At 46.1% G+C, this 27,756-nt stretch overlaps 1 protein-coding gene across 1 annotated transcript in view; it reads right to left on the bottom strand.

Moving 5' to 3' along the window:
• Positions 1–6,605: 6,605 nt before the first annotated feature.
• LOC147111922 (mesenteric estrogen-dependent adipogenesis protein-like) overlaps positions 6,606–27,756 on the bottom strand; it is a 50,551-nt gene continuing 29,400 nt past the window's right edge. Inside the window, exons 4-5 of the mRNA XM_085999305.1 lie at positions 13,809–14,103; positions 6,606–9,178 (exon numbers count right to left, since the gene is read on the bottom strand). Of these exons, the coding sequence (XP_085855431.1) occupies positions 9,024–9,178; positions 13,809–14,103 (450 nt within the window). The 3' untranslated portion in view covers positions 6,606–9,023. The remainder of the gene's footprint in view (positions 9,179–13,808; positions 14,104–27,756) is intronic.

Here is a 27,756-nt window from a genome sequence, read left to right as displayed (position 1 = left end):
CCTTTAGTATCATTACTATGTCTTCAAAACTCTTTTCCATTGGCTTCGTTGGGGTTACTAGATTTCGCAATAACCCATACGTCTTTGCACCCATTAAATTCAACAATACCGACGTTTTCTTGTCATCTGACACCTCATTTGCCTTGCAGTACACCTCTATTCGTTCGACATATGTAGTCCAATCTTCGACTTCATTGTCAAATGCGGTGATACTGCCACTCTTCGGCATTTTGGGTGTGGTTTAAAATGGCGTCTCCCAATGGCTTAAAATGGCGTCTCCCGCGCTTTCCTTCCTCCCCCGCTGCTGCCGACGCCGCAATGGTCCTCGTGGCAATGGCGGTGCCTCGCGGGTTTCTGCGCGTCTCTCTCTCCCTCTCTCCGACGCTGCTCGGCCCCTGAACACCAGCTGTGCCCTGTGCGCTCTGCCCTCTCTCTCTCTCCCCCGTCGACGCTGCTCGGCCCTTTGCTGTGCCGCTCGGTCGGGCTCTAGCCCGCCGCTGTCCGGGAAGGGTCTGCGCACTACCTGTTGCCAGCCCGTTTCGCTGGACCACCTCGACTGGAAAGCCAAGCCTGGCTCTCGACAGCCTCCCCCGCAATTCTCGAGTCTCTGCTGGATGACTGGGCGGTTGCCCGTGGTCGACGCCCGAGTCTCTGGCCTTGACCTCCAATCCACTGATCTTCAGGAACGAATCCCCGGGAGGTGATGCAGAGTTGCAGGTAGGTTCGAACCTGCCTCATCGCCAATGTTACGTCCGTGTATAATCAGACACAGACTGCGGAGAACGGTACAAACGGTGTTTACTCAACGTGGCTCAGGCTGCAACTGATCTGTACAGATTACTACTCAACGTTATATACAGGTGTGGTCACTGCCGGTACTACAGTTTACATGAGCTGTAAAAAGTAGTTCCCCCCCTTAAAGGTACATACATTACATTCTCCTTCTGTACAGAGCCTCTGTGACCTCCCGAATGCAGCAATGGACGGCGAACTGCGAAATGTTAAATATGTCTCCTGTTGCAGACTGGAAGGAACCACTGGCATAGAAATTGAGGGCGACTATGACCTTGACTGCCACTGAGAGAGCCGTGGTGGTTCTGATCTGAGGCTCGAGGTCTGGCTGCAGGAGGTGGCAGAGCTCTGTGACCACCTCCGTGGTGAAGCGGATCCTTCTAAGACACTGCTCCTCAGTTAAATTTAAGTAGGAGAAGTGCTCCCAGAATACCCTGCAAGGATAAGGCTTCCTGTTGACAGTCCTGATGGCCCTCCTCCCTCTGGCCACATTTTCCAATCGCTGTCTCTGCCTCCGCTGCCTCCGATATTGATGCTGGAGTGCGAGGTCAAGTGCCAGTACAGCCCCCATTAACGTATAAAAATGTAGAAATCCCAGCAGAATGAAAGTGACAAATTTTTAGAAGCCAGAACACTCCTGAAAGTAATATGCATTTACCTCACTGAAAACAGCTGTCTCCCTATCTCAAACTGAGAAGGCAGCATTGAGTGGCGACTAAAAATCAATCCTTTAAATACCGCTCCTACAGCGGCCATCTGATTGCATCACACCTCCTCTTCCTGCTGTTGTTCACGCCAGGTGCTAAGGCAGGGGGCGGCAGTCAATTTTGCATCTGGGCCGTTAACGGGGCGTTCCACACGCATTGACGTCACGATCTGGCAGCCGCTAAAGGTGTAGGCGCTAGATGTTATTGGCAGTGCTAAATCCCGGGTGAATGTCGCGTACAGCGTTGGATTTGCTGCGCCCCGCCGCTAACCCATTAGTGCCCCATTAGCGCCCCCCCAGGTGCTAACGGGAGGCGCTAACATGCCGAATTTCTCCCCCTCTATGTCTACTTTATTAAAACATTTCATAATTTTAAAGATCTCTATTAGGTCACCCCTCATCTTTCTCTTTTCAAGAGAAAAGAGACTCAGTCTGTTCATCCTTTCCTGATAGGTATAACCTTGCAGTTCTGGCATCATCCTTGTAAATCATTTTTGCACCCTCTCCAGTGCCTCTATATCCTTTTTATAATATGGCGACTAGAACTGTACACAGTACTCTAAGTGTGGTCTAACCAAGGTTAGCGTAGGGAGATATTAGCCCAATATGTCTAAGGCTAGTTACATGTGGACACTGCTTTGTGTACTCAGCCATAGCCATGGAGGCAAAAGTATTTGATGAGGAAGCTTAGTCTAACGGACAGAAAACAGAGAGTAGGGATAATCTGATCTTTTTCAGGTTGGCAGTCTGTAACTAGTGGGGTGCCGCAAGGATCAGTGTTAGGGCTTCGGCTATTTACAATCTATATTAATGACCTAGATGAAGGGACCGAGTGTAATGTATCCAAGTTCGCTGATGATACAAAGCTAAGTGGGACAGTAAGCTAAGGAGAACACAGAGTCTGCAAAGGGATATAGACAGACTAAGTGAGTGGGCAGTAAGGTGGCAGATGGAGTATAATGTAGGGAAATGTGAGGTTATTCACTATGGTAGGAAGAATAGAAAAACAGAATATTTTTTTAAATGGTGAGAAACTTTCAAATGTTGGTATTGAGAGAGATTTGGGTGTCCTCGTGCAAGAAACACAGAAAGCTAGCATGCAGGTAGAGCAAGCAATAAGGAAGGCAAATGGCATGTTGGCCTTTATTGCAAGGGGGTTGGAGTATGAGTAAGGAAGTCTTGCTACAATTGTACAGGGCCTTGGTGAGACCACACCTGGTGTACTGTGCACAGTTTTGGTCTCCTTATCTAAGGAAGGATATACTTGCCTTAGAGGCGGTGCAACGAAGGTTCACTAGATTGATTCCTGGGATGAGGGCTGTCCTATGATGAGAGGTTGTGAAGAATGGGCCTATACTCTCTAGAGTTTAGAAGAATGAGAGGTGATCTCATTGAAACATACAAGATTCTGAAGGGGATTGACAGGGTAGATGCTGAGAGGTTGTTTCCCTTGGCTGGAATGTCTAGAACTAGGGTCATAGTCTCAGGATAAGGGGTCGGCCATTTAAGACTGAGATGAGGAGGAATTTCTTCACTCAAGAGGGTTGTGAATCTTTGGAATTCTCTGCCCCAGAGGGCTATAAATGCTGAGTATTTGAGTATATTCAAGGCTGAGATAGACAGATAGATAGATTTTTGGACTCTAGGGGAATCAAGGGATATGGAGATCAGGCGGGAAAGTGGAGTTGAGGTCGATGATCAGCCATGATCTTATTGAATGGCAGAGCAGGCTTGAGGGGCTGTATGGCCTACTCCTGCTCTTATTTCTTATGTTCTTATGTAAGTACATTTCAAAATATTTTGCAATATCATGTGGCTTAGTTGTCCCAGAATGCTATCTCCTTGGTTGATGTTATGCACACACTGGTGAGATTCTTCCAGTCCTCCTTATTTCACAAAGATGTTATCATACAGACTTCCATAGAAACAACTGAGGTCCATCCTGAGATGATTGTCAGGTCATCAATGGGAGGCATTGTGATTGATATGCCATTTCATGCTAAGAGCATACAGTGGTGAAGAATATCTCCACTGAAGATTTCTCCGTAAGCTCCTCAGATGCCGTATCAGTAAAGTAAGTTTCTTCCTCACGCTACTCCCTGATGCACTGGTCTGTAGCCCTGAACAGTCCCTCCCATGTTCCGAAATGCCAAAGTGGAGACAGAGAGAGAAAGGCAAGAAAAGGGTTGGTGAGAAGCAAAAAAGAAATAGAGGAGAATAGGGAGAAAACCAAAAAGCAGGAGAAATTAAGGAGGAGAACAACAAATTGAAGGGAGGGAGCAGAGAGGAAGAAGAAAGGTGAGAGGGTATGCGTGAGAGAGGCACTAAGAGATAGACACAATGGAGTGTGAGAGAGTGTGCGAGAGATGCACACAATGCTAGAATGTGAGAAAGACAGAGAGAGTATGACCTGTTACACTCCACTCCCAGATATTTAGCTGCCTCCAATGCATTCCCAGCCATGTCACTAGACCTATTCCTAGCCTCTAGCACTTTCTCTCCCCTTCCTCCACAACCAGCCTTTGGGCTGTGAAGTATCCCTTGAGCTATTCTTGGCCTGTTCAGTGTTCAGGAAGCCTCCAGGTCCTCCCCCTGCCGCAGGATGCTGATCTGTCAGTCTGGATACCTGACTGAAGCTGGTTTAAAGCATAAAATCAGCTTTAACTACTATATTTACCATGTATATGCCAACATATAGTCAGCAAGTACACTAATAATGCATTTTATGCTGTGACCTGAGCTTACAGCCAGGAACAGGCCATGGGCAGGTTGGGTAATATTGCCCTGGGCTTGCTCCACTCCCATACCTACCTCTATACCTTCAGTGTCCACCGGCCCCAAGTATTTCAATATCCTGGGACCTTCTTTCCAGTGTTCTGTAAATGGAGAACCCCTCCTCAGTGCTATCACATTCTAGGACCACAAGAATATCGCACAACATATATGTTCTGCTATTACCTATCTGCCTGACCTGCACGTACCTGCTAGTTATTAAAATGAATTGCCTGCTTTGAATGTTGCTTTTCAACAATGGCATTTATTGAGCGCTGCAATTAGTACTCAGGAAAAATGTGACTAACAAACTCTCCTGGCATTGGTCCATATTGGCTGCTGCTCATTGGATCGTGATAACCACATTACTGTTTGTTTATGCCGTAAATGCTGCTCATTAGTTTTGAACATTGTAATTGGTCTGTATTCATTTTATCATAAGTAGCAATATGTTGAACCCACTCCTCCCAATTAACTTTTTATTCATGATTAAGGCAATACAGATTTGATGGAATTTTTTTTACAGGGCAAGGAAAGTCTGTTGAAGCTGCTCCATGATGTCATTTAGCCAGTGTGATATAGTTCCTTGTTCGCCCTATGATTGCCAGGGACCAATGAGCAATGGTTACCACACACCAAAGACAAATAAGATTTTCAGTCACATTGTTCCCACAGACCAATTACAGCCTTCAAAACTAATGAGTAATGGTTACCACAGAAACAGTGATGTGGTTACCAGAATCAAATAAGCAGCAGCCATTATTATTATGGATAAATGGGTGAACGCAATTTGTTTAGTTTCATTTTCCCCACTAATATCAGCACTGAATTAATGCCATGGTTGAAAAGCAGCACTCGAGGCAGACAACTTTTTAATATAACTAGCAGATCTCCAATGGCGTTGCTGAGTGAGCCAGTGGACATGTTGCCTGATCCCCTCTAACGTACAATATATTATCAAGTCACTGACTTATGGTGGTTGAATATGTCAAATTGCATTTTTATTACACAATATTGTGGGAGTGTTAGGTATTTCTAGGATTAAATTCCATGATTATATTTATATTTGTGTAGAAACTATAAATCAGCGGTCTTAATTATTATTAAATGTTCATTTAACTATGTTGTTAATTTTATCTCTTATTAAAACCCCACTATACCTTAGAAGTTAACAGCACAGGAAATCATTAACAGGAATCTCGTAGGGAATATGTTCCAGATTGCAGGTACGTAGGAGGCATGCAGCAGTTTTGGAGATTGAGAGGTATGTGATTTGGTTATATTGGGAGGCTAGTCTTTGGTCCTGGAGCATTTCTGAAGTATATCTTTTGGGTGTGAGAGTAGTGGAAGAGGGGTTCTAGGGTCTGGGTATAGTGGCGGTGGTGTTCCAGGGCATAGGCAATAGAGGGATGGGGTTCCAGGTTGTTAGGCAAGTGCTGGGATGTGATGTCACGATTTCAGAGGACTGGAAATGTGCATATGTTTAGAAGCACTGGAAATGCAATACCACCGTCTGGTAGAAGATCTTAGAGTTTGGAACCACTGGAAGCAGTCCTGTGCTCTGGGTGGAGTGAGAGAGGAGTCACAGGATGTGGCAACATTGGGAGAGGGTATTGGGTGTGGGAGTACTCAGGAGGCAGGGGTCCCAAGAACCGGGTGGTCATGCAGTTTGGGAGCATCGGTAAGGAGGGTACCCAGGTCTAGAAGAACTGGAGAGGGGAGTTTCAGGGTCTTGGTTATTGGGATGGTCCTGAGGTACGTGAGATGTGTGAGGTAATCCTAGAGTCTTCGAGTAGTGGGAGGGATCTTTCAGCTTTGCAGTAAATATTTTCTGGCCAGGTTAAGTGAAGGTGGGTGATGGAGACTGTCAGAAAAATATCAGTTGAAACTTGAATTTGTTACCAAAACAGAAATTAGCCAGAGAACTTACCAACACCTGGATTCATACCACAAAGACTTCTCTTCCTTCTGCAGGTTTCATTCTGCAATAAATCAACTAGATTGGATTTCCGGTCGATTTTGACTTCACATCATGTAGTGGATGAATGTCCCTCTCCTCCTGGTCGCAGCATGTAGCAGCTCAAGGAAGATGGTTAAATGTCTGATGAAACTCAGATAGTTCCATCAGCATCACCACAGAATACTATGGGACGGTATTGTGACTTCACCATAATATCTCAAACCATTCTAAATCCATACGTCCAGCCCCACATCTTGCATTAGCAGAGACGCTACTAATTGTATGAAAAGAATGATAGAGTCTGTAAATTTTCTGCAACAAAAATCACAATTTTTGTGCTATGTGGCCAAGAGGTATTGAAACACATTAAAAAAACACATTTTTTCTAACTTTTAATTAAAACATTACACAAAAAATACATAGCAAACATATTTAGCCTATATAAACATTGGATTGAGAGCTTCAGTCAAAATGGAGCTAATAACTGGATTCCATGCTAGGTATAGAGGAAGGCAGTAGGTAAATAAACAAATGCAGAAGGAGGTCACCTCTGAAAGATGTAAGGCAAAGAGAAGGTAGAGCTCGGAAGGAGGAAATGGAGTCCATAACCAAATTGCAAGATATGGAGATAGCAGAAAGTCAAATGTTGCTTGCAGTAGCCCAGAAAAGGGTAGTGTCTGTAATAACTTAGTCTGATTAAGGCACAGGCTTTGGTAGTTCCTTTTGGAGTCAGTGAGCTGAGATACATCAACAGAAAATGCTGGAAACACTCAGCAGGCCAGGCAGCATCTGTGGAGAGAGAAACAGAGTTAACGTTTCAGGTCTGTGACCCTTCGTCAGAACCTGAAACGTTAACTCTGTTTCTTTCTCCACAAATGCTGCCTGGCCTGCTGAGTATTTCCAGCATTTTCTGTTGTTATTTCAGATTTCCAGAATCCGCAATATTTTGCTATTGAGATACATCAACCTCTGTCATATTGCAACAAGTTAACTAATCGGCCTATTCCTATGTCCAAAAGGACTCCATAGCGAGACCCAGCGAACGGTGTAATGAGTTGAATTAAACATGACTCCCAGTAATGGCCCTGATCTAATTACCTACCAATGTCAATACAGCAGAAACCTGAGGCATGTACACAAAATATTAAAAAGGTGCTCATTCAGCCACAGTTTATCTAGCATCAATTAGGAGCCAATGCATCCTATACACGAGACACTTGAGTGAGCCAGAGGATATGTTGTCTTATGCCACGTAACGTACAATATATTATCAGGACGCTGACTTATGGTGATTGAATATGTCAGATTGCATTTTTATTACACAATATTGCGGAGTGTCAAGTATGTCTGGGATCCTGGAGTCTTCGAGTAGTGGGAGGGGTGTTGCAGCTATGCAGCAAACATTTTCTGGCCAAGTTAAGTGAAGGTGGGTGATAGAGAATGTCAGAAAAAAAATCAGCAGAAACTTTTGGATTCTTGGCCATAACAGAATTGGCCAGAGAACTTACCACCACCTTATACTGGAGACAGTTCACATAAATCCAAATTCACCTCTCTGCCACCTCCCCCCCCACTTGCCTAATCCTGACACTGTCCCCAAGACACGCAGTCGCTTTCTCAGTTGGTGAGATGAAGGCCTGATCCACCTGCACTGTGTGTTGGCTAGACAGTCTGAATGGTCCTTTAAATTTTTGCACAAGCAGTATCAACTTTGTAGTAGAGATGTGGCCACTGCCTCCAAATAAGTCACATTTGTCAGTTGCCACAGTCTGGCAATGGGGCACAAGGACAGTAATGAAATTGTAGGAGTTGCTTTACTTTCGTCTGTCCCAGGAAAATTAGTCTCCCTCTACTATTGTACTTGAGCTTTTTGCATCTGGTGGACTTCAGCTGTATTGGAGGTGGGTGGGGGCAGGAGCGGGGGAAGGTGGCCTAATATTGACATCACAAGAGGAACAATGAAAAACACTATGAGGGAGATTTTACCCCTATCCACCCAGCAGAAACCGAGCGGGTGGGCAATTAAAATCGCCCAGGTTACGTACCTGGCCTGGAGCAACCAGGGGCTGACCATTTGGGATTTTAAATTTGCTCGACTGAGCAAGCAGCAAGCACACCCGCCCAAAGCCTTTTTTACATATACATATCAGGGCCCAATAATGTTATCGGAACCCAACTGCAATTTTAACTCAGTGGCCTGAGTTGGAAGCCGCAGTAAGTTTCTCTCCAGGCCAACTTAGTGAGGAAGAGGATCAGGGCCAGAAAAGGCACAAATAGATACATTTAAAAAAAATAGTTTTTTCTTTTGTTGTGAAACCAGGAGAAGCAGGAGTGCTCCTTTGGGCCCCACAGGGAAAGCTTAGGCCTCCCCTGCCGTGGATTGGGGCCTGCTTTCCCGATCGGGAGACTGCCCGCAGGACAATCCAGCAGCCTATCCAACCCACTTACTTGGTCTCGATGGGCGGCTTCCGAAGCCCATGATATTCCACAGCTTTCCCGGATAGAAGAGATGTGAAGTTGCCCTTCCAATGTGTGGCAATAATGTAGTGATTAGTGAAAGATATGCCATTATCACCTGTGCCAGCACAAGCACTAACAGTGCTATACATTCCTCAAGCCATACCAAATAAAACACTTATAGGAGATACAATAAAAACAAACCAGGCTATTCCAAATACTCGGCAGTGAAAAGATCTACACACACATTCAGACTCATGCAAGGTAACTAATTAGGGACATTCCCTTTGAGTTGAAGGACTTGTAATTTGGTTTCATTTTCTTAAAGGCATTCATTCATTCTATATATTTGGGCAAGTGTTGTGTAAACTGCAGGAGATATGATTTCTCATTCACTACAGGCAGCTGTGATGAAGAAGTTTCCTTTACAGATGTCCTCTTTGCATATGGTTGCGCTTGAGATGAACTAAACACTTCATCCTTAGAAGAGCCTGTTTTTAAAAGAAAATATGATTTTATTTTGGATGCTTAGCAAAGAGGAAACCTCAAATTTATAAAATGTTTGAATATGAAGGAGGAAGTGCTGATTGTATCTAACAATCAAACTGATAGTTCAATACAATCATACAGTCACTGTAGGAAGAGTATTTTGGGATGGGAGACATCAGTTCAGTTAAAGTGGACAGTGGTGACTGAGCTGCTGAAATATTTTCTGCATTATAAACTAAATGCTAGGAATTAAATTAAAAAACAGTGCATTGTTGTCTTAATCTAGTATATATATAATGGATGCCATTAACAATATATATCAGCTAGATAGATGATTCATTTTAATTCATAATAATCTTAAATTCTGATCAAAATCCAAATGTAGTGTTGTTATAAAGGATGGGGGGGGGGTGGAAGAAAGAAAGATAGATAGCTAGATAGGTTGATTTTATGTAGTATTAAGTGTATAGTCTGCTAAAACCCCTAGATCTCTTTCGAATTCACTGTTAGGAATTCATGGAGTACTAAGTCATTAATTTTTCCCCTCTGTTCAGTATTTTCCACGAGTGCATATTAGATTTCACCTGCTAATTTTAATATTTTATCTGACCCATTGTATAGGTCCCTCGCTGCTTCCTTAGATTCAACTGTCCTTCAGTTTAGCTTGGTATTGTTTGCAAATTTGACCACTTTGCATTTTACAGTATCTATAAAAATGCTTGAAGCCATGTAACAGCACTGTAACAAGGGATGAGCAGTAAAGGACCAGAGATTAAATTCACCGATCCTGCAGTCCCAGTGAGGAGTCATGCTCAAAGGGAATACAGTCAGAGTGGTCTACAACACTGTATTTTGAATTGACTTGGCTCAGTGGTAACTGCCTCTGAATAGGAAGGTTGTGGGATCAAGCCCTACTCCAGAACTAGGAAGGAAGAAAGGGCCATGGAAGTGGCTGGATGATGGTGGGGGTGGGGCAATCAGTCGGCAATGGGCCAGTGGCTGAACAGCGGGCAGAGAGCAGTGAAGATTGACAATGGGAAGCCAAAGAAAAGTAACTTTATCATGGAGCAGGATTCTGATTTTGGGACTTTCCAAGGAAGTGTCGGAGTGGATGGAGAAAGGAAGTAAGGCAGGCATGCAAAACTGGAGGCACAATCGGAAACATTGGAGGTGCCAAGGCAAAGTTGGAAGAAGAGGCCAGAGACAAAACAGAAAATGTCTCTTCAGGGAGGGAAGGAGTCTCATGAAGAGGCAGTATTTGAGACAAAAATTATAGTGAGAGATGGGGCCAGAATGGGAGGGGGCGTTAAAACTTTTTTTTCATCCAGTTGACCAGGAGCAAAGAGACAGGAAAGCAAGTGACAAAAAATGGAAGTCAGAGACTTAGAAGGGAGGAAAGGTTATTATGATATTGAAGAAATCATTTTAAATTCTATATCCTATTGAAAATCTTACATCTCTGTGTATTTCCATCTAAAAAACTTTACTTCCTGTTGTTACACTTCTGGGTCAAATTTTCCATTACAAATTCCTATGTCCTTATTAATAATGGAAAAGTCTTGAACTGGTTCCTATCACTGTTTAATTACAAGCTCTGTTATAAATCTCATCATCATGAAGAAACGACTCATGAAATAACACTGGATGGCCAGCTGGTGGCGCCATCCAAGGAGTATAAATACTCGGGCGTGGGCCCAGCTTGCCCAGGGACATTTTGTAAGACAGGAACTAGTGAAGTACAACTATAAGAAGTCACACAACACCAGGTTATAGTCCAAAAGCTTTATTTGAAATCACAAGCTTTCGGAGCGCTGCTCCTTCTTCAGGTGAAGTGGAGAAATGCATAAAGACACAGCTTATATAGTCAGAGAATCATGTCAGATGTTTACAGGTAACCTTTCCAACTGCCATTTATCACACCTCGGCAGAGAGATAATCACAGCAGCCGGACCTGCTGTGATTTCCAGCCAAAAAAAATGTTTTTTGTCTGTTTTTTTGTTTTTCATACAGACCCCAGCATCAGCAATATTTGACCCCACCTCATTGTTCTTTGATGTCATGTTTCCCTGACTGACCTGTTTGGACACCATTCACACCTTTGACTGCTGTGATTATCTCTCTGCCGAGGTGTGATAAATGGCAGTTGGAAAGGTTACCTGTAAACATCTGACATGATTCTCTGACTATATAAGCTGTGTCTTTATGCATTTCTCCACTTCACCTGAAGAAGGAGCAGCGCTCCGAAAGCTTGTGATTTCAAATAAAGCTGTTGGACTATAACCTGGTGTTGTGTGACTTCTTACATTTGTCCACCCCAGTCCAACTCCGGCATCTCCACACCAGAAGTACAACTAGACCTCCATGTTTTGAAACAAGTTAATTAAAGCCTTGCTTTATACTTGAACCAAGTGCGTAGTGAGTTTTATTACATCACTCTGATCACAAATTATTCCTGAAAATCTTTCATCTGCCTTCTTTTTGTCCTCAATAACTGAAATATCCTGTGTCCAAAATAAAGAGTTGATTTTTTTTTAAATACTTCAGAAAAACATATTTGCATTTATCCATGGAATTATGTTTTGTGTCTTTTCATGCTTTTATTAACATTTTACCTGAAAGCCTCAGCCTCAGCCTCTCCCAAAAGTCTGGTCATGGACTTCAGAGCCGACAACATTAACTAATTTAATGGAATATTTTTCTTTAGCTTTGGTTCAGTTGTTTTCAAAATTATTTGAAGAAAAGCTAGAGGACAAATTTGAAAAGCTATATTCAGGTAAAATTTATGTCAAGCTTTTAAAATAAGGTTGAATATGCATGTGTACATGTGTGTGTGAGCGAGAAAATGAGATTGTGCTGATTTCACACCTGTTGTTGCTGCTTTTGTTTTATGTGCTATAAACTTCAGAAGGTGTAACAAGCTGAGAGAGAACCTTTCCTCCAGGTAATTTATGTTAATTTTTCAACAAAAAAAATTGAACTTTGAAGCTAACAGAAAGCCTTTCATTATCTCAACAGTGTCTTGACAGAAAATATAAATGTTTTAATTGCTGGCACCCATGAGACAGAGGGCTGGATTTTGCCAATGGGGAGCTTTTGGAGGCGGGACTCCCACTTGTCGGGTTTCAGTCCTGCCTCCATCAACTTCTGGCCAACCCACGCTTTTTCCCTTGATTGACCTTGTTAAGCCCGCCCAGCGGGCTTAGCAGGCCAATTAAGGGAAAGCCGGTTACAGAGAAATTTTTGACAGATGAAGCTGTCAAACACTGACATTCTCTGTAGTTTGATGAGTTCTTGAATTCAAGACCTCATCAAACCTCTTTCTTTAGCAGAAATTAGATGGTTGCTGCATTGGAGAATGCAGCGGCCATCTGTCATCTCTACCGCTGAGGTGCGATACTTTCCACATACCCAACTCTTGAAGCCTGCAGGAAGAAACAAAGGTAAGTAAAATTCTACTAACACTTTCCACTCACCTCACATACTCACCTCTCCACACTTGCACCCATCACTTACCTCCACAGTGCACTGCTGCACCCCTCTGACCCCCGCAGACCCACTACTCGCCTTGGTGACCCTGGCGGGGTTCAGAGCCTTCGGGAAGCCCGCACTTGTGTGGGTAAAATGGGGATAATCCTCTTATCTACCTTTTAACTACCTGTTAACAGGCAGATAAGTGGCACTAATCCCCTTCCCACCTCCAAGGAAGCGGGACCCGGCGCGGGTCGGCTACCCGCCTCCTGGCAAGATGGCATAGAGGCAGGTTGGGACGGGTTGGGCAGCCGCCCCCAGATTCTGCCATTTTCCCGGCAGTCCCGCCTCCATACCCGCCTCCCCAGGGCTGGCAAGATCGCGCCCAGAGATTCTAATTGCTAATATGTGTGAGATAAGTGTCATAACAAGTTGACATAAAGCATTTCCACTATAAATGTGGACTTAGGAATTTAAAATGGCAAATATTGGCACAAAAGTGTGACAAAGGAAAGTGAAGTTTTGTAGACAGGGGATGCAAATTTGTCTGGGCCCATTTTCGTGCTCCACAGGAAGGTTTTTTATTACATTTTTTTTAAAGAATTATTATTTGTTGGTGGGCGAAACGTCTGCTGAAGATTCCTGAGCAGTGCAGGCCCTGCAACTGCTCCGCTCATCGGAAACAAATTTCCCAGAGGAGACCTCAAACAGGTGTTAGGCCTTTAATTAACATGTGCAAAGGGACAAACGCCTCTTTTAGTGGACCGCCTGGGACGCCTATAAAATGGGCACAACTAATTTATCAGTGGCCCGAACAAACGCACAGATTGGACGCGGGCCGTCCCACTGCTAAATTTGTCAATGTTGGGCCCGTTTTTCAGAGGTAAAATGGGCACAACTCCTACCAATTTCTACCCCCCAGCAGTATGTGCAGACTAAATATACAGATTTGGAGACGGCATCCTATTTTAAGAATGAAAATTGCCAGCAGGATTTCAAAACTATGAAATTAAAGTAATTTGCAAAAACCAGGAATCAGCAATCTTTTGAAAAAAGTTTGAATAATGTATAATAATGAACTAATTATTCAATTACCATAAATATCATAGGCAAGGATCTATTTTATTACTAACAAAGCCAATATTAAACTGAACAAGTACATACCTGTATGAAATGAGGATACTGCACCAGGACTCTGCTCAGGTACATTGTATATTTCAACATTAGGCTCACTCAACTTGTCCAACAACTTTTTCACTTTGCATTTCTCATCTTCTGTTGTGCAAGACAAGTCCAGAATCTTTCCATTCAGTTCCTTAGTCTTTGTAATACGCCCAAGCCAGTGGAAAACATCAAATGAATCACATTTAAGTTCACATGTGAAATCCAAACCAAGACCAAGCATTTTATATCCTTCTTTCAAACTGAAGTATGACTGGACGGTTTTTTGCAAGGTGAACTAACAGAGAGAAAAAATCACAAGCTAATAATTCATTTTTTACAGGAAATACAACAACAACAACAACGTGCATTTATCTAGCACCTTTAACATAGTAAAACATCCCAAGGCGCTTCACAGAGTATTATATGACAAAAAATTTAACACCGAGCCACATAAGGAGAAATTAGGGCAGCTGACCAAAATCTTGGTAAAAGGTATTTTTTAAGGAGTGTCTTAAAGGTTCTGCACTATTTGGGAAATCAGGGACACTTCCTGTGTCCCTGATGACCATGTGTGCGGGAAGTGTATCCAGCTGCAGCTACTGGCAGACCACATTGCGGCAGTGGAGCTGCGAATGGATACATACTGGAGCATTCGCGATGCTGAGGTCATCTAGGATATCACATTTAATCAGTTGGTCACACTGCATGTAAAGGCTGCACAGGCAGGAAGGGAATGGGTGACCGCCAGGCAGAGTAGTAGGCACAAGCAGGTAGTGCAGGGGTCCCCTGTGGCCATCCCCCTCTCAAACAGATATACCAATTTGGATATTGTTGAGGGAGATGGCTTATCGGGGGAAGGCAGCAGCAGCCAACTTCCTGGCACCGTGGGTGGTTCTGCTGCACAGGACAAGAGGAAAAAGAGCGGGAGAGCTATAGCGATAGGGGATTCTATTGTAAGGGGAATAGATAGGTATTTCTGCGGCTGCAAACGAGACTCCAGGATGCTATGTTGCCTCCCTGGTGCAAGGGTCAAGGATGTCTCGGAGTGGCTGCAGAGCATTCCGGAGGGGGAGGGTGAACAGCCAATTGTCGTGGTGCATATAGGTACCAACGATATAGGTAAAAACCGGGATGAGGTCCTAAAAGCTGAATATAGGGAGTTAGGAGGTAAATTAAAAAATAGGACCTCAAAGGTAGTAATCTCAGGATTGCTACCAGTGCCACGTGCTAGTCAGAGTAGAAATAGAAGGATATTTCAGCTGAATACGTGACTAGAGGAATGGTATAAGGGGCAGGGATTCAAATTCCTGGGACATTGGAACCGGTTCTGGGGGAGGTGGGACCAGTACAAAGTGGACGGTTTGCACCTGGGCAGCACCAGGACCAATGTCCTAGAGGGAGTGTTTGCTAGTGCTGTTGGGGAGGGTTTAAACTAAAATGGCAGGGGGTTGGGAACCTGTGCACGGAGACACAGGAAAGGGAAACAAGGATAGAAGCAAAAGACAGGAAGGAGAAAAGCAAAAGTGGCAGTCAGAGAAATCAAGGGTTTAAATCAAACATGGCCACAGTAAATAATAATTCTAAAAGGTCTAAGAGTGTTAAAAAAACAAGCCTGAAGGCTTTGTGTCTTAATGCGAGGAGCATTCATAATAAGGTGGATGAATTAGCTGCGCAAATAGATGTAAACGGATATGATATGATTGGGATTACGGAAACATGGCTCCAGGGTGACCAAGGCTGGGATCTCAACATCCAGGGGTATTCAATATTCAGGAAAGACAGGCAAAAAGAAAAAGGAAGTGGGGTAGCATTGCTGGTTAAAGAGGAGATTAACACAATAGTAAGGAAGGATATTAGCTCTGATGATGTGGAATCCATATGGGTAGAGCTGAGAAATACCAAGGGGCAGAAAACATTAGTGGGAGTTGTATACAGGCCCTCAAACAGTAATGCGGAGGTTGGGGATGGCATTAAATGGGAAATTAGAGACGTGTGCAATAAGGGCACAGCAGTTATCATGGGTGACTTTAATCTAAATATAGATTGGGCTAACCAAATTAGTAACAATACTGTGGAGCAGGAATTCCTGGAGTGTATACGGGATGGTTTCCTGGACCAATATGTCAAGGAACCAATTAGAGATCAGGCCATCTTAGAGTGGGTATTATGTAATGAGAAAAGATTAATTAGCAATCTTGTTGTGCGAGGCCCCTTGGGGCGGAGCGATCATAATATGATCGAATTCTTCATTAAGATGGAGAGTGAAGTATTTGACTCGGAGACTACGGTCCTGAATAAAGGAAACTACGAGGCTATGAGGTGCGAGTTGGCTAGGATGGATTGGGGAATGCTACTTAAAGGGTTGACGGTGGATAGGCAATGGCAAACATTTAAAGATTGCATGGATGAACTACAGAATTTGTTCATCCCTGTTTGGCATAAAAATAAAACAAAAAAGGTGACTCAACCGTGGGTAACAAGGGAAATTAGGGATAGCATAAGATCCAAGGAGGGGACATATAAATTGGCCAGCAAAAGCAGCAAACCTGAGGATTGGGAGCAGTTCAGGAGTCAGCAAAGGAGGACAAAGGGATTAATTAAGAGGGGGAAAATAGAGTATGTGAGTAAACTTGTAGGGAACCTAAAAACTGATTGTAAAAGCTTCTATAGATATGTGAAAAGAAAAAGATTGGTGAAGTCAAGCGTAGGTCCCTTGCAGTCATGGTCAGGGGAATTTATAATGGGGAACAAAGAAATGGCAGACCAATTAAATACATACTTTTGTTCTGTCTTCACAAAGGAGGACACAAATAACCTCCCAGAGATGTCGGGGAACATAGGATCTAATGAGAGGGAGAAACTGAATGAAATCAGTATTTGTAGGGAAATGGTGTTAGGGAAATTGATGGGATTGAAGGCCGATAAATCCCCAGGGCCTGATAATCTACATCCTAGGGTACTTAAGGAAGTGGCCCTAGAAATAGTAGATGCATTGCTGGTCATTTCCAAAATTCTATAGACTCTGGAACAGTTCCCATGGATTGGAGGGTGGCTAATGTAACCCCACTATTCAAAAAAGGTGGTAGAGAGAAAACGGGGAATTATAGACCGGTAAGCCTGACATTGGTAGTGGGGAAAATGCTAGAGTCCATTATAAAAGATGTAATAGAAGAGCACTTGGAAAACAGTGACAGGATCGGACAAAGTCAACATGGATTTACAAAAGGTAAATCGTGCTTGACTAATCTACTGGAATTTTTGAGGATGTAACTGGTAGAATAGATAAGGGAGAACCAGTGGATGTGGTGTATTTGGGCTTTCAGAAAGCTTTCGATAAGGTCCCGCATAAGAGATTAGCGTGTAAAGTCAAGGCACATGGGATTGGGGGCAAGGTACTGACTTGGATAGAGAACTGGTTGGCAGGCAGGAAGCAAAGAGTTGGAATAAACAGGTCTTTTTCCGAGTGGCAGGCAGTGACTAGTGGGGTACCGCAGGGATCGGTGCTAGGACCCCAGCTATTCACGGTATATATTAATGATCTAGACGAGGGAACTAGTTGTAATATCTCCAAGTTTGCAGATGACACAAAGCTGGGTGGGCGTGTGTGCTGTGAGGAGGATGCCGAGAAACTCCAGTGTGATTTGGACAGGTTAGGTGATTGGGCTGATGCATGGCAGATGCTGTATAATGTGGATAAATGTGAGGTTATCCACTTTGGTGGCAAAAACAGGAAGGCAGATTATTATCTGGACGGCAATAGATTGGGAGAAGGGGAAGTGCAAAGAGACCTGGGTGTTCTTGTACACCAGTCGCTGAAGGTAAGCATGCAGGTGCAGCAGGCGGTTAAGAAGGCAAATAGTATGTTGGCCTTCGTAGCGAGAGGATTCGAGTACAGGAGCAAGGATGTCTTGCTGCAGTTGTCCACATTTCAGGGTCAAATATGGCACCCAGGTTGCCAACAGTGTGGTTCTGCCTCAGACAGATGTTATAGAGACGGATGGAGTCAGTGGCTAGGGAACAGAGTTTGTGGTGGGGACCGAAAACAATGGCTCCGGTCTTCCCAATATTTAATTGGAGAACATTTCTGCTCATCCAGAACTGCAAGTCGGACAAGCAGTCTGACAATTTAGAGACCATGGAGGGGTCGAGAGAAGTGATGGTGAGGTAGAGCTGGGTGTCGTCAGCATACATGTGGAAAGTGACGCTGTGTTTTTGGATGATGCCGCCAAGGGGCAACATGTAGATAAGAAATAGGAGGGGGCCAAAGATAGATCCTTGGGGGACACCAGAGGTAATGATGCGGGAGTGGGAAAAGAAGCTGTTGCAGGTGATTCTCTGGCTACGATTAGATGGATAAGAATGGAACCAGGCGAGTGCAGTCCCACCCAGCTGGACAATGGTGGAGAGGCGTTGGAGAAGGATGGAGTGGTCAACCATGTCAAAGGCTGCAGACAAGTCAAGGAGGATGAAGAGGGATAGTTTACCTTTGTCACAGTCACAAAGGATGTCATTAGTGACTTTGATGAGAGCCGTTTTGCTACTGTGGCAAGGGCGGAAACCTGATTGGAGGGATTCAAACATGGAATTGCGGGAAGGATGAGCACAGATTTGGGAGGCGACAACACGTTCAAGGACTTTAGAGATGAAAGGAAGGTTGGAGATGGGGTGGTAGTTTGCAAGGACAGAGGGGTCAAGGTTTTTTTTTTGAGGAGAGGGGTGATGACGGTAGATTTGAGGGAGAGGGGGACAGTACCTGAGGAGAGAGAACCGTTAACAATGTCAGGTAACATGGGAGTCAGAAAAGGAAGTTGGGTGGTCAGCTGTTTGGTGGGCATAGGGTCGAGGGAGCAGGAAGTGGGTCTCGTGGACAAGATGAGTGCGGAGAGGCAGAGGGTGATGGCTTAGTGGCAGGAGGCAGAGGGTGATGGTCGAAGGTTGTTTTTGTGACTGGAAGCCTGTGTCCAGTGGTGTACCGCAGGGATTGGTGCTGGGTCCCTTGCTGTTTGTAGTGTACATTAATGATTTAGATATGAATGTAGGAGGTATGATCAGTAAGTTCGCAGATGACACAAAAATTGGAGTGGTAAATAGCGAGGAGGGAAGCCTCAGGCTACAGGACAATATAGACGGGTTGGTCAGATGGGCAGAACAGTGGCAAATGGAATTTAACCCTGAAAAGTGTGAGATGATGCATTTTGGGTGGACTAACAAGGCAAGGGAATACACAATGAATGGTAGGACCCTAGGAAGGACAGAGGATCAGAGGGGCCTTGGTGTGCATGTACATAGATCCCTGAAGGCAGCAGGACAGGTAGAGAAGGTGGTTAAAAAGACATATGAGATACTTGCCTTCATTAGCCAAGGCATAGGACACAAGAGCAGGGAGGTTATGATGGAGCTGTACAAAATGCTAGTTAGGCCACAGCTGGAATACTGTGTGCAGTTCTGGTCGCCACACTATAGGCAGGATGTGATTGCATTGGAAAGGGTGCAGAGGAGATTCACCAGGATGTTACCTGGGCTGGAGCGCTTCAACTATGAACAGAGACTGGACAGGCTGGGGTTGTTTTCCTTAGAGCAGAGAAGGCTGAGGGGGGACCTGATTGAGGTGTACAAAATTATGAGGAGCATAGATAGGGTAGATAGAAAGGAACTTTTCCCCTTAGTAGAGGGGTCAATAACAAGGGGGCATAGTTTCAAGGTAAGGGGCAGGAGGTTTAGAGGGGATTTGAGGAAAAACTTTTTCACCCAGAGGGTGGTTGGAATCTGGAACTCACTGTCTGAAAGGGTGGTAGAGGCAGGAACCCTCACAACATTCAAGAAGCATTTAGATGAGCACTTGAAACGCCATAGCATACAAGGCTACAGACCAAGTACTGGAAAATGGGATTAGAATAGACAGGGCTTAATGACTGGCACGGACACGATGGGCCGAAGGGCCTCTTTCTGTGCTGCATAACTCTATGGGCTCGAATTTCCAAGCCCCGTGGAGGCGGGTTTGGAGGTGGGAGTGGGGGGAAAATTGCAGAATCCGGGGGCACAAACCTTTCCTGCCCCCAACCCGTCTCCATGCCCGTTTCCCAGGAGGCGGGTACCCAACCTGTGCTGGGAGCCGCCTCCCCGAGGCGGGAAGGGGATTAGTGCCAATTAACTGCCTGTTAACAGGTAGTTAACAGGCAGTTTTTAGCCTAATCCCTATTTTTAGCCCTAAAGTGAGGGCTGCCAGACGGCTCCAAACCATGCCAAGTTAGCAAGGCGGGCCGTCGGGCTGAAGGGCTTGGAGGGTTCGAGATGTCCGGTGTTCAGGTGAGTGCTGGTTGCATGAGTGCAGAGGTAAGTGTGTTTGGTGTGTGTAAAGTGTTTAAATGAGCTTTACTTATCTTTACTTACTAATGCAGGCTTCCTTCCTTCAGGTTTCGGGAGTCCCTCATCTCACTGGCACAGAAAGCAGAATGGCCGCTGATGGGCCTTCAATAACCACAAAACTAGAAGTTATAGACTTAAACAAGTTGGCTTTTAATCACTAAGATCAGAGCTAACATCTCAACACGCCGACTGGTTCACAGGAATGATTCATACAGATCCTGGGATCTTTACGTAAGAGAAGTCAGGGGCGGAGCCAAGAGCCAAGACCTGGAACCTCCCAGGTTAGTCGGGAAAAGGAAGTGAAACTATACACAGTGGGGGAGGGTAATATACATGAGTGCAAAACGAATACAGGACCAAGACAAACAGATTTCATTACATTCACCCCTTCTATAGATTTAGTCCATTGGGGTGATGTTTCTTAAAAGTTGGTATAAGTGAGTCTGTCAGGAGGTTTTGCAGTTCTCAGTGATCGGCGCAAAGCCGGTTGGGGTGCCTCTAGGGGAGTGGATTCTGGTTCCTCCGCTGTCCGGGCCTCCGCAGTGTCTTCCAGGTTATCTGCAGTGTCCTCCAGGTTAAAGTTGGGTATTGATACCTCTGGGCGTCCTGTCTCTTTGTAGTGTAGGTCTTCATCGGGTAGTCTCCCATCGTTCTCTCCGCTCCCCGAGGGAGCGAGGTCTTTTATGGAAACAGTGTCCACTCGCCCGTCAGAGTATTCGATATAGGCGTACTGAGGGTTTGCATGGAGGAGCTGTACCTTTTCCACAAGGGGGTCCATTTTATGGCCTCTCACGTGCTTCCGCAATAGTACTGTCCCCGGAGACGTCAGCCACGTGGGTAGAGATATGCCCGAGGTGGATTTCCGGGGGAAAATGAACATCTTTTCGTGAGGGGTAGCGTTAGTGGCAGTACATAACAGAGGCCTTATGGAGTGGAGCACGTCTGGGAGGACTTCCTGCCAGCGGGAGGTCGGAAGGCCTTTTGACTTTAAGGCTAACGTGACAGCCTTCCAAACAGTAGCATTCTCCCTTTCCACTTGCCCATTACCCCGGGGGTTGTAGCTAGTGGTTCTGCTAGTGGCTATCCCCTTCGAGAGCAAGAACTGGCGCAGCTCGTCACTCATGAATGACGTCCCCCTATCGCTGTGTATGTAGTTCGGCATGCCAAACATGCAGAATAGATTACAAAGACACTTGATGACCGTGGCACTGGTCATGTCTGGGCAGGGAATGGCGAAGGGGAAGCGGGAATATTCATCAATGATATTGAGGAAGTATACGTTACGGTCGGCAGAGGGAAGGGGTCCCTTGAAGTCCAGACTTAGGCGCTCGAATGGCCGTGTGGCTTTCATAAGGTGTGCACGGTCAGGCCTGTAGAAACGAGGCTTGCATTCCGCACAGATGCGGCAGGCTCTGGTCATTGCCCTGACCTCCTCGATGGAGTGGGGCAGATTGCGGGACTTTAGAAAATGGTATAGTCGGGTGACCCCTGGGTGACAGAGGTCATTGTGGAGACCCTGTAATTTGTCCGTATGAATGCTGGCACACATTCCCCGCGATAGGGCGTCTGGGGGTTCATTAAGGGCTCCCGGCCTGTACATAATATCACAGTCGAACGTGGATAGTTCGATCCTCCACCTGAGTATTTTGTCATTCTTGATTTTCCCCCTTTGTTATTAAACATGAAAGCCACCGACCGCTGGTCGGTGAGCAGGGTGAAACGTTTGCCGGCTAGGTAGTGTCTCCAGTGCCGCACTACCTCCACTATAGCCTGTGCCTCCTTCTCGACAGAAGAGCGCCTGATTTCAGGTCCCTGAAGGGTTCGGGAGAAGAAGGCCACAGGTCTCCCAGCCTGATTGAGGGTCGCAGCTAAGGCAAAGTCTGACGCATCGCTTTCGACTTGAAAGGGAATGCATTCGTCCACTGCACACACTGCAGCCCTTTCAATGTCCTGTTTAATACTGGTGAAAGCCTCCCGAGCTTCAGCTGATAGTGGGAAGGACGTCGATTTAATGAGGGGTCGGGCCTTATCAGAGTAATTGGGCACCCATTGGGCATAATACGAAAATAATCCCAGGCACCTTTTTAAAGCTTTGGGATTGTGTGGCAGGGGCAGTTCCTTTAGGGGGCGTAATCGGTCAGGGTCCGGTCCAATTACCCCATCTTCCACCACACAGCCGAGGATACAGAGACGGGTTGTGTTGAAGGCACATTTGTCTTCGTTGTAGGTTAGATTCAGCTTTAGGGTAGTTTTTTAAAATCTCGCAAGATTTAGATTGTGGTCTTGCTGGTTGTGCCCGCAGATAGTGACATTGTCCAGATAGGGGTAGGTAGCTTGTAGTTTATTCTCGTCAACCATGCAGTCCATCTCACGTTGGAAGACCGAGATCCCATTTGTTACCCCGAAGGGCACTCTGAGAAAATGGTAGAGGCGCCCGTTCGCCTCGAAGGCGGTGTATGGGCGGTCCTCCGTTCTAATGGGGAGCTGGTGATACGCGGATTTGAGATCGATAGTCGAGAAGACTCGGTATTGCGCAATCTGGTTGACCATTTCTGATATGCGGGGTAAAGGGTAGGCGTCCAGCTGGGTATAAATATTAACAGTCTGGCTGTAGTCAATTACCATCCGTTTCTTTTCGCTATTTTTAATTATGACTACTTGGGCACGCCACGGGCTGGTACTGCATTCAATAATGCCTTCCCGCAGGAGTCTGTCCACTTCCGCCTTGATAAAGTGTCTGTCTTCCAGACTGTACCATCTACTTTTGGTCGCTATGGGCCTACAGTTCGGAGCGAGATTAGCGAATAAAGAGGGCGGGCTGATTTTTAAGGTTGATAGGCCACAGACTGTGAGTGGCGGCTGGGACCCGCCATATGCTAGCGTGACACTTTCGTGGTGGCACTGGAAGTCCAGGCCCAAGATTACATTAACAGAGTTCTGGCATCACGAGGAGTTTAAAATCCTTGTAGTCCGTGCCTTTTACGGTCAGTGTTACCACACAGTAGCCCAAAATGTCCGAAGTGTGGGGCTTAGCAGCCATAGCAATTCTGCTCCGTGTAGGGGTTACCGTTAATGAGTGCAGCCGTACCAGGCTAGGGTGGATAAAACTCTCGGTACTCCCACAGTCAATTAAACATTTCGTTAAATTCCCGCTAACCTGTATGTCCATCATGGATTTTGTCAACGGGTGTGGCCTGGATTGATCCACCGTGATCGAAGCCACTGTTGGGCCCTGGGCGGCCGTTGAGTCGGGAAAAGATGGCGGATCCCAAGATGGCGGCCCGCACGGCACGCACGAGGCGGTGACGGAGTTGGAAATCGGATTCCCCCTGCAGACTTTGCTAAAATGCCCCTTTTTCTTACATTTGAAACATGTAGCGTCCTTCGCTGGGCATCGTTGTCTGGGGTGCTTGGCCTGGCCGCAGAAGTAGCATTTCGGGCCTCGAGACATTGCCGCTGTGGTAGGACTCCTGGGTGAACTTCTGTGTGGGGACTCCGGCGGCGTAGAGCTGGCCTGAGACCTGGATGGGGAAGATGGCTGATTCCAAGATGGCGGCCCCCTCAGCGCGCACGAGGCGGTGAGGGCCGCATGGCCGGAAGAATAAGAGTCAGAGTTTTTCTGGGCCACGTCCAATGATCGCGCAGTGGCCACTGCCTTTTTTAAGTCCAGGACCTCCTTCTCCAGCAGTCTCTGCCGGATATAATTCGATTTGAGGCCCGTGATGAAGGAATCGCGTCCAATTCGTCAGAGTACGCATTGGCCGTCACGGCCTTGCAGTTACAGTCCCGGACCAGGTCCTTTAGGCCCTGTAAGAAATCGTCCATTGATTCCTCTGGTCGCTGCCTGCGCGTAGCCAGCAGATGTCTGGCGTACACTTCATTTACCGGCCTCTGGTATTGGGCCTTCAGGATAGTGATGGCCTCCGTGTAAGAGGTGGCGTCCCGGATGAACGAATAAATCCGATGACTTACGCGAGTAGTCAGTAGACTCAGTTTATCTACCTCGCTAGCGGATGAGGCCCCCGCGAAGAGTTCGAAGCATTTGAGCCAGTGTCCAAATTGATTTGATGCTTCAGCAGAATGTGGATCCAAGTCCAGACGCTCTGGTTTTAGGAGTCGATCCATCCTAGTATTCTTTAGTGATTAAAATTGATGGGCCTTCAATAACCACAAAGCTTGAAGTTATAGACTTAAACAAGTTGGCTTTTTATCACTAAGATCAGAGCTAACATCTCAACACGCCGACTGGTTCACAGGAATGAGTCATACAGATTCTGGGATCTTTATGTAAGAGAAGTCAGGGGCGGAGCCAAGAGCCAAGACCTGGAACCTCCCAGGTTAGTCGGGAAAGAGGAAGTGAAACTATACACAGTGGGGGAGGGTAATATACATGAGTGCAAAACGAATACAGGACCAAGACAAACAGATTTCATTATAGCCGCGAGCTGTCAAAAGTTGCAGCATTCTGCTTTCTGTTCTGGAGAAATTTGTAACTGAGTCTGTGGAGAAGGACTCAAGTTAGAAGTCAGATTGTCAGTGTTTGACAGCTTCACAGAGCTGTCAAACGCTGATATTTCATCTGTCAAGATGTCAATCCCTGACGTCACCTGTAACCGGGTGTCCCTTAATTGGCCTGCTGAGCCCGCTGGGCGGGCTCAACAAGGTCAGTCAAGGGAAAATCATGTGAGTTGGCCACAACTCGATGGAGGCGGGACTACAACCCAAAAAGTGGGAGTCCCACCTCCATCACGTCCCCATTGACAAAATCCAGCCGTATGACTCTATGACTCTATGAGGGGAGATCGGAGAGAAACTGGAGAAATATGCAAATTCAGGGCTAGGACAGGGGGGAGCCTTAGAGGAAGTTTGGCCCGGTGGTCTCAATCTTAGAGACAAAGAAGTCCATGAGCTCCTCACATTTGTTGTCGGAGGTGAGGGTAGAGGAGACAGGGGAGAGGGGTTTAAGATGATGGTTAGCAGTGGAGAATAGAAGCCAGGGTTTATATTTGCATTCCAGAATGATTCTGGAATAGTGAGCAATTTTGGCAGACGAGAGCAGGACCCGATAATGCTTTACGTGGTCCAGCCAGATCTGGCGGTGAATGACTAAATCAGTTGTCCGCTATATCTGTTCAAGTCTGCGTCCCTTGGACTTAAGGGAGCGAAGATGAGGGCCGTACCAGGGGGAATGGCCAGGGTGAGAGAGAGTAATTGTTTTAGTAGGGACAAGGGCATCAAAGGTGGTGGTGAGGGTGTGGTTGAGCAGATCGGCAGGTGCAGAAATGTCATGGAGGGCCAAAGGCTGGACAGTTGTGATTTCATGCGCAGTTGTAAGAGAGTTGGGGGAGAGTTTTTTCCGGGGCGGACACAGAAGAAAGTAGAGTTGGGGTGGGGGGGGGGGTGGCGGGGGGGAAAGAAGGGTGATGCAGGTGGAGAGCGATACGAGGAAGTGGTCAGAAATGGCCTTATCTGCAATTGACACGATGGGCGTAGCAAGGCCACAAGAGATGGCAAGGTCGCTGGGATGGCCGTGAATATGGGTTGGGGAGTTTACATGGAGGGAGAGATTAAGGGAGGATAGGAGGTGATGTAAGAAAAAGGAGACTTACCATCAAGTAACTTTAAAGTAAGCTTTAAGTAACTTATAAACACACTATATACACAAGAGAGGTCTTTACCATGCCTCTGGTAGAAGCCTCTTACAATACTGAACAGACCAGTATTTATACCAGTCCAACAGGAAGTGACATATGACAGGAAGTGAGGTATGTACACAGTTCATAGTTCATAGTTCACAGGAAGTGATGACATAACTTCCCGGAAGTTATCATTTTTATCACATTCTTCCCTCCTGCAGGATTAGGAGGCTGTGGTCTACCTTTTGGTCCGCAGCCGCCGAACAAGGAAGAGTCGCACCCATTTGGATTCCCGTCGTAGAGGGTCGCTGGTCCGCTTACATGCGGTTGGCCATTGGTCAGAGTCTGTGTGGCCTGGATTGCCCTGTGAAGGGTCGGGGAGATCATGGCTTCGAGTACGAGCCCCAATAGGTTCAAAGTCGGACTGCCTCTGTTCAGAGGGAGGTGCAGAGCTGGTCTGTGGCGGATCAGTACTTTCATGCGCGGTACTGGGAGGGTCACAACCTTGAGCACGGGGTTCTACCGGCACCAAGCTAGTTGGTGTCCAATCAGGATCCTGGAGAGGGGTACCCGATAGGTCCCAAGAGTTTCCTGGTGAAATGCCATCACCCGATGTCCCACTAGATCCTGGTGGGCAGGGAGCCAGATCCCGTAATGATACGGTAGATTCTCGGCCGTCGGAATATCGTATGTTTGCATAGGTGGGGTTGGCATCGGTTAGTTCGACCTTGTCTACAAGAGGGTCATTTTTAGACGTCCGAACGTATCTTCGGAGTAATACAGGTCCAGGAGTAGTTAGCCATGATGGGAGTGATGTCCCATGAGATGAGCGACGCTGGAATCCAAAGAACCGCTCATGAGGTGTAGTATTTGTGGCTGTAGAAAGCAGGGACCGTATAGAGTGCAATGCATCCGGAAGCACTGTTTCCCATTGCTGGTCTGGTAGGCCCCGAGATCTTAAAGCGAGACGTACGGAATTCCAGATGATACCGTTATACCTCTCTACCTGCCCATTTCCGATGGGATGGTATGGTGTTGTTTTGCTTGTAGCAATTCCCCGTTCTGAGAGGTAGTCCTTGAGTTCCCTTGACATAAAGGATGGACCCCGATCTGAGTGAATATAAGCCGGCATGCCACAGAGAGAAAATACCTGCTCAAGGCAGCAGATCACTGTGGACGCCAGCATATTGGAGCAGGGGAAGGCAAACGGAAAACGTGAATATTCGTCGATCATGGTGAGCAAATATGTGTTCCGAGTTGAAGAGGGCACTGGGCCCTTAAAATCGATGCTAAGTCGTTGCATCGGTTGGGTTGCATGTATGAGTATACCATCTGAGGGGCGGAAGAACTGAGGTTTTAATTCCGCACAAAGCCGGCATTCTGAGCATATTTTCTTTACATCTCCAGTGGAAAAAGGGAGATTCCGTGATCGTACGAAATGTAGCATGCGCGTAACGCCAGGATGACACAAACCATTGTGGACATCCATGAGAGTGGAGGATGACATAGTGGAGCAGAATGCCCGTGTGAGGGTGTCCGGGGCCACATTCTCCTTGCCAGGCCGATAGAGAATGGTATAACCAAAAGAGGCCAGTTCCATCCTCCAAAGTTGTATTTTATTATTCTTAATTTTGGTTCGTTTTCGATTATCGAGCATGACGGCGACTGATCGTTGGTCCGTGATCAATGTAAAGTGCTGGCGAGCTAGAAAATGGTTCCACTTCCGTACTGCCTCTATGATGGCTGTGGCTTCTTTCTCAACCGGAGGATAATGTAGCTCGGCACCTTGTAAGGTCCTGGACATAAATGCTACAGGACGACCTTCCTGATTCAGAGTAGCCGAGATCGCCACCTCCGAGGCATCACATTCAACCACGAAAGGGAGATTCTCATCAATGGAGTGAAGAGCCGCTTTCTCCAACTGTTTTTTGAGAAGGTTAAAGGCT

Source organism: Somniosus microcephalus, chromosome 10 (genome assembly GCF_052327205.1).
Source record: "Somniosus microcephalus isolate GS21.2 chromosome 10, FLI_Smic_1.0, whole genome shotgun sequence".
In the NCBI taxonomy this organism is placed as follows: Eukaryota; Metazoa; Chordata; class Chondrichthyes; order Squaliformes; family Somniosidae; genus Somniosus; species Somniosus microcephalus.
This window is presented reverse-complemented; position numbering and strand designations above follow the sequence as displayed.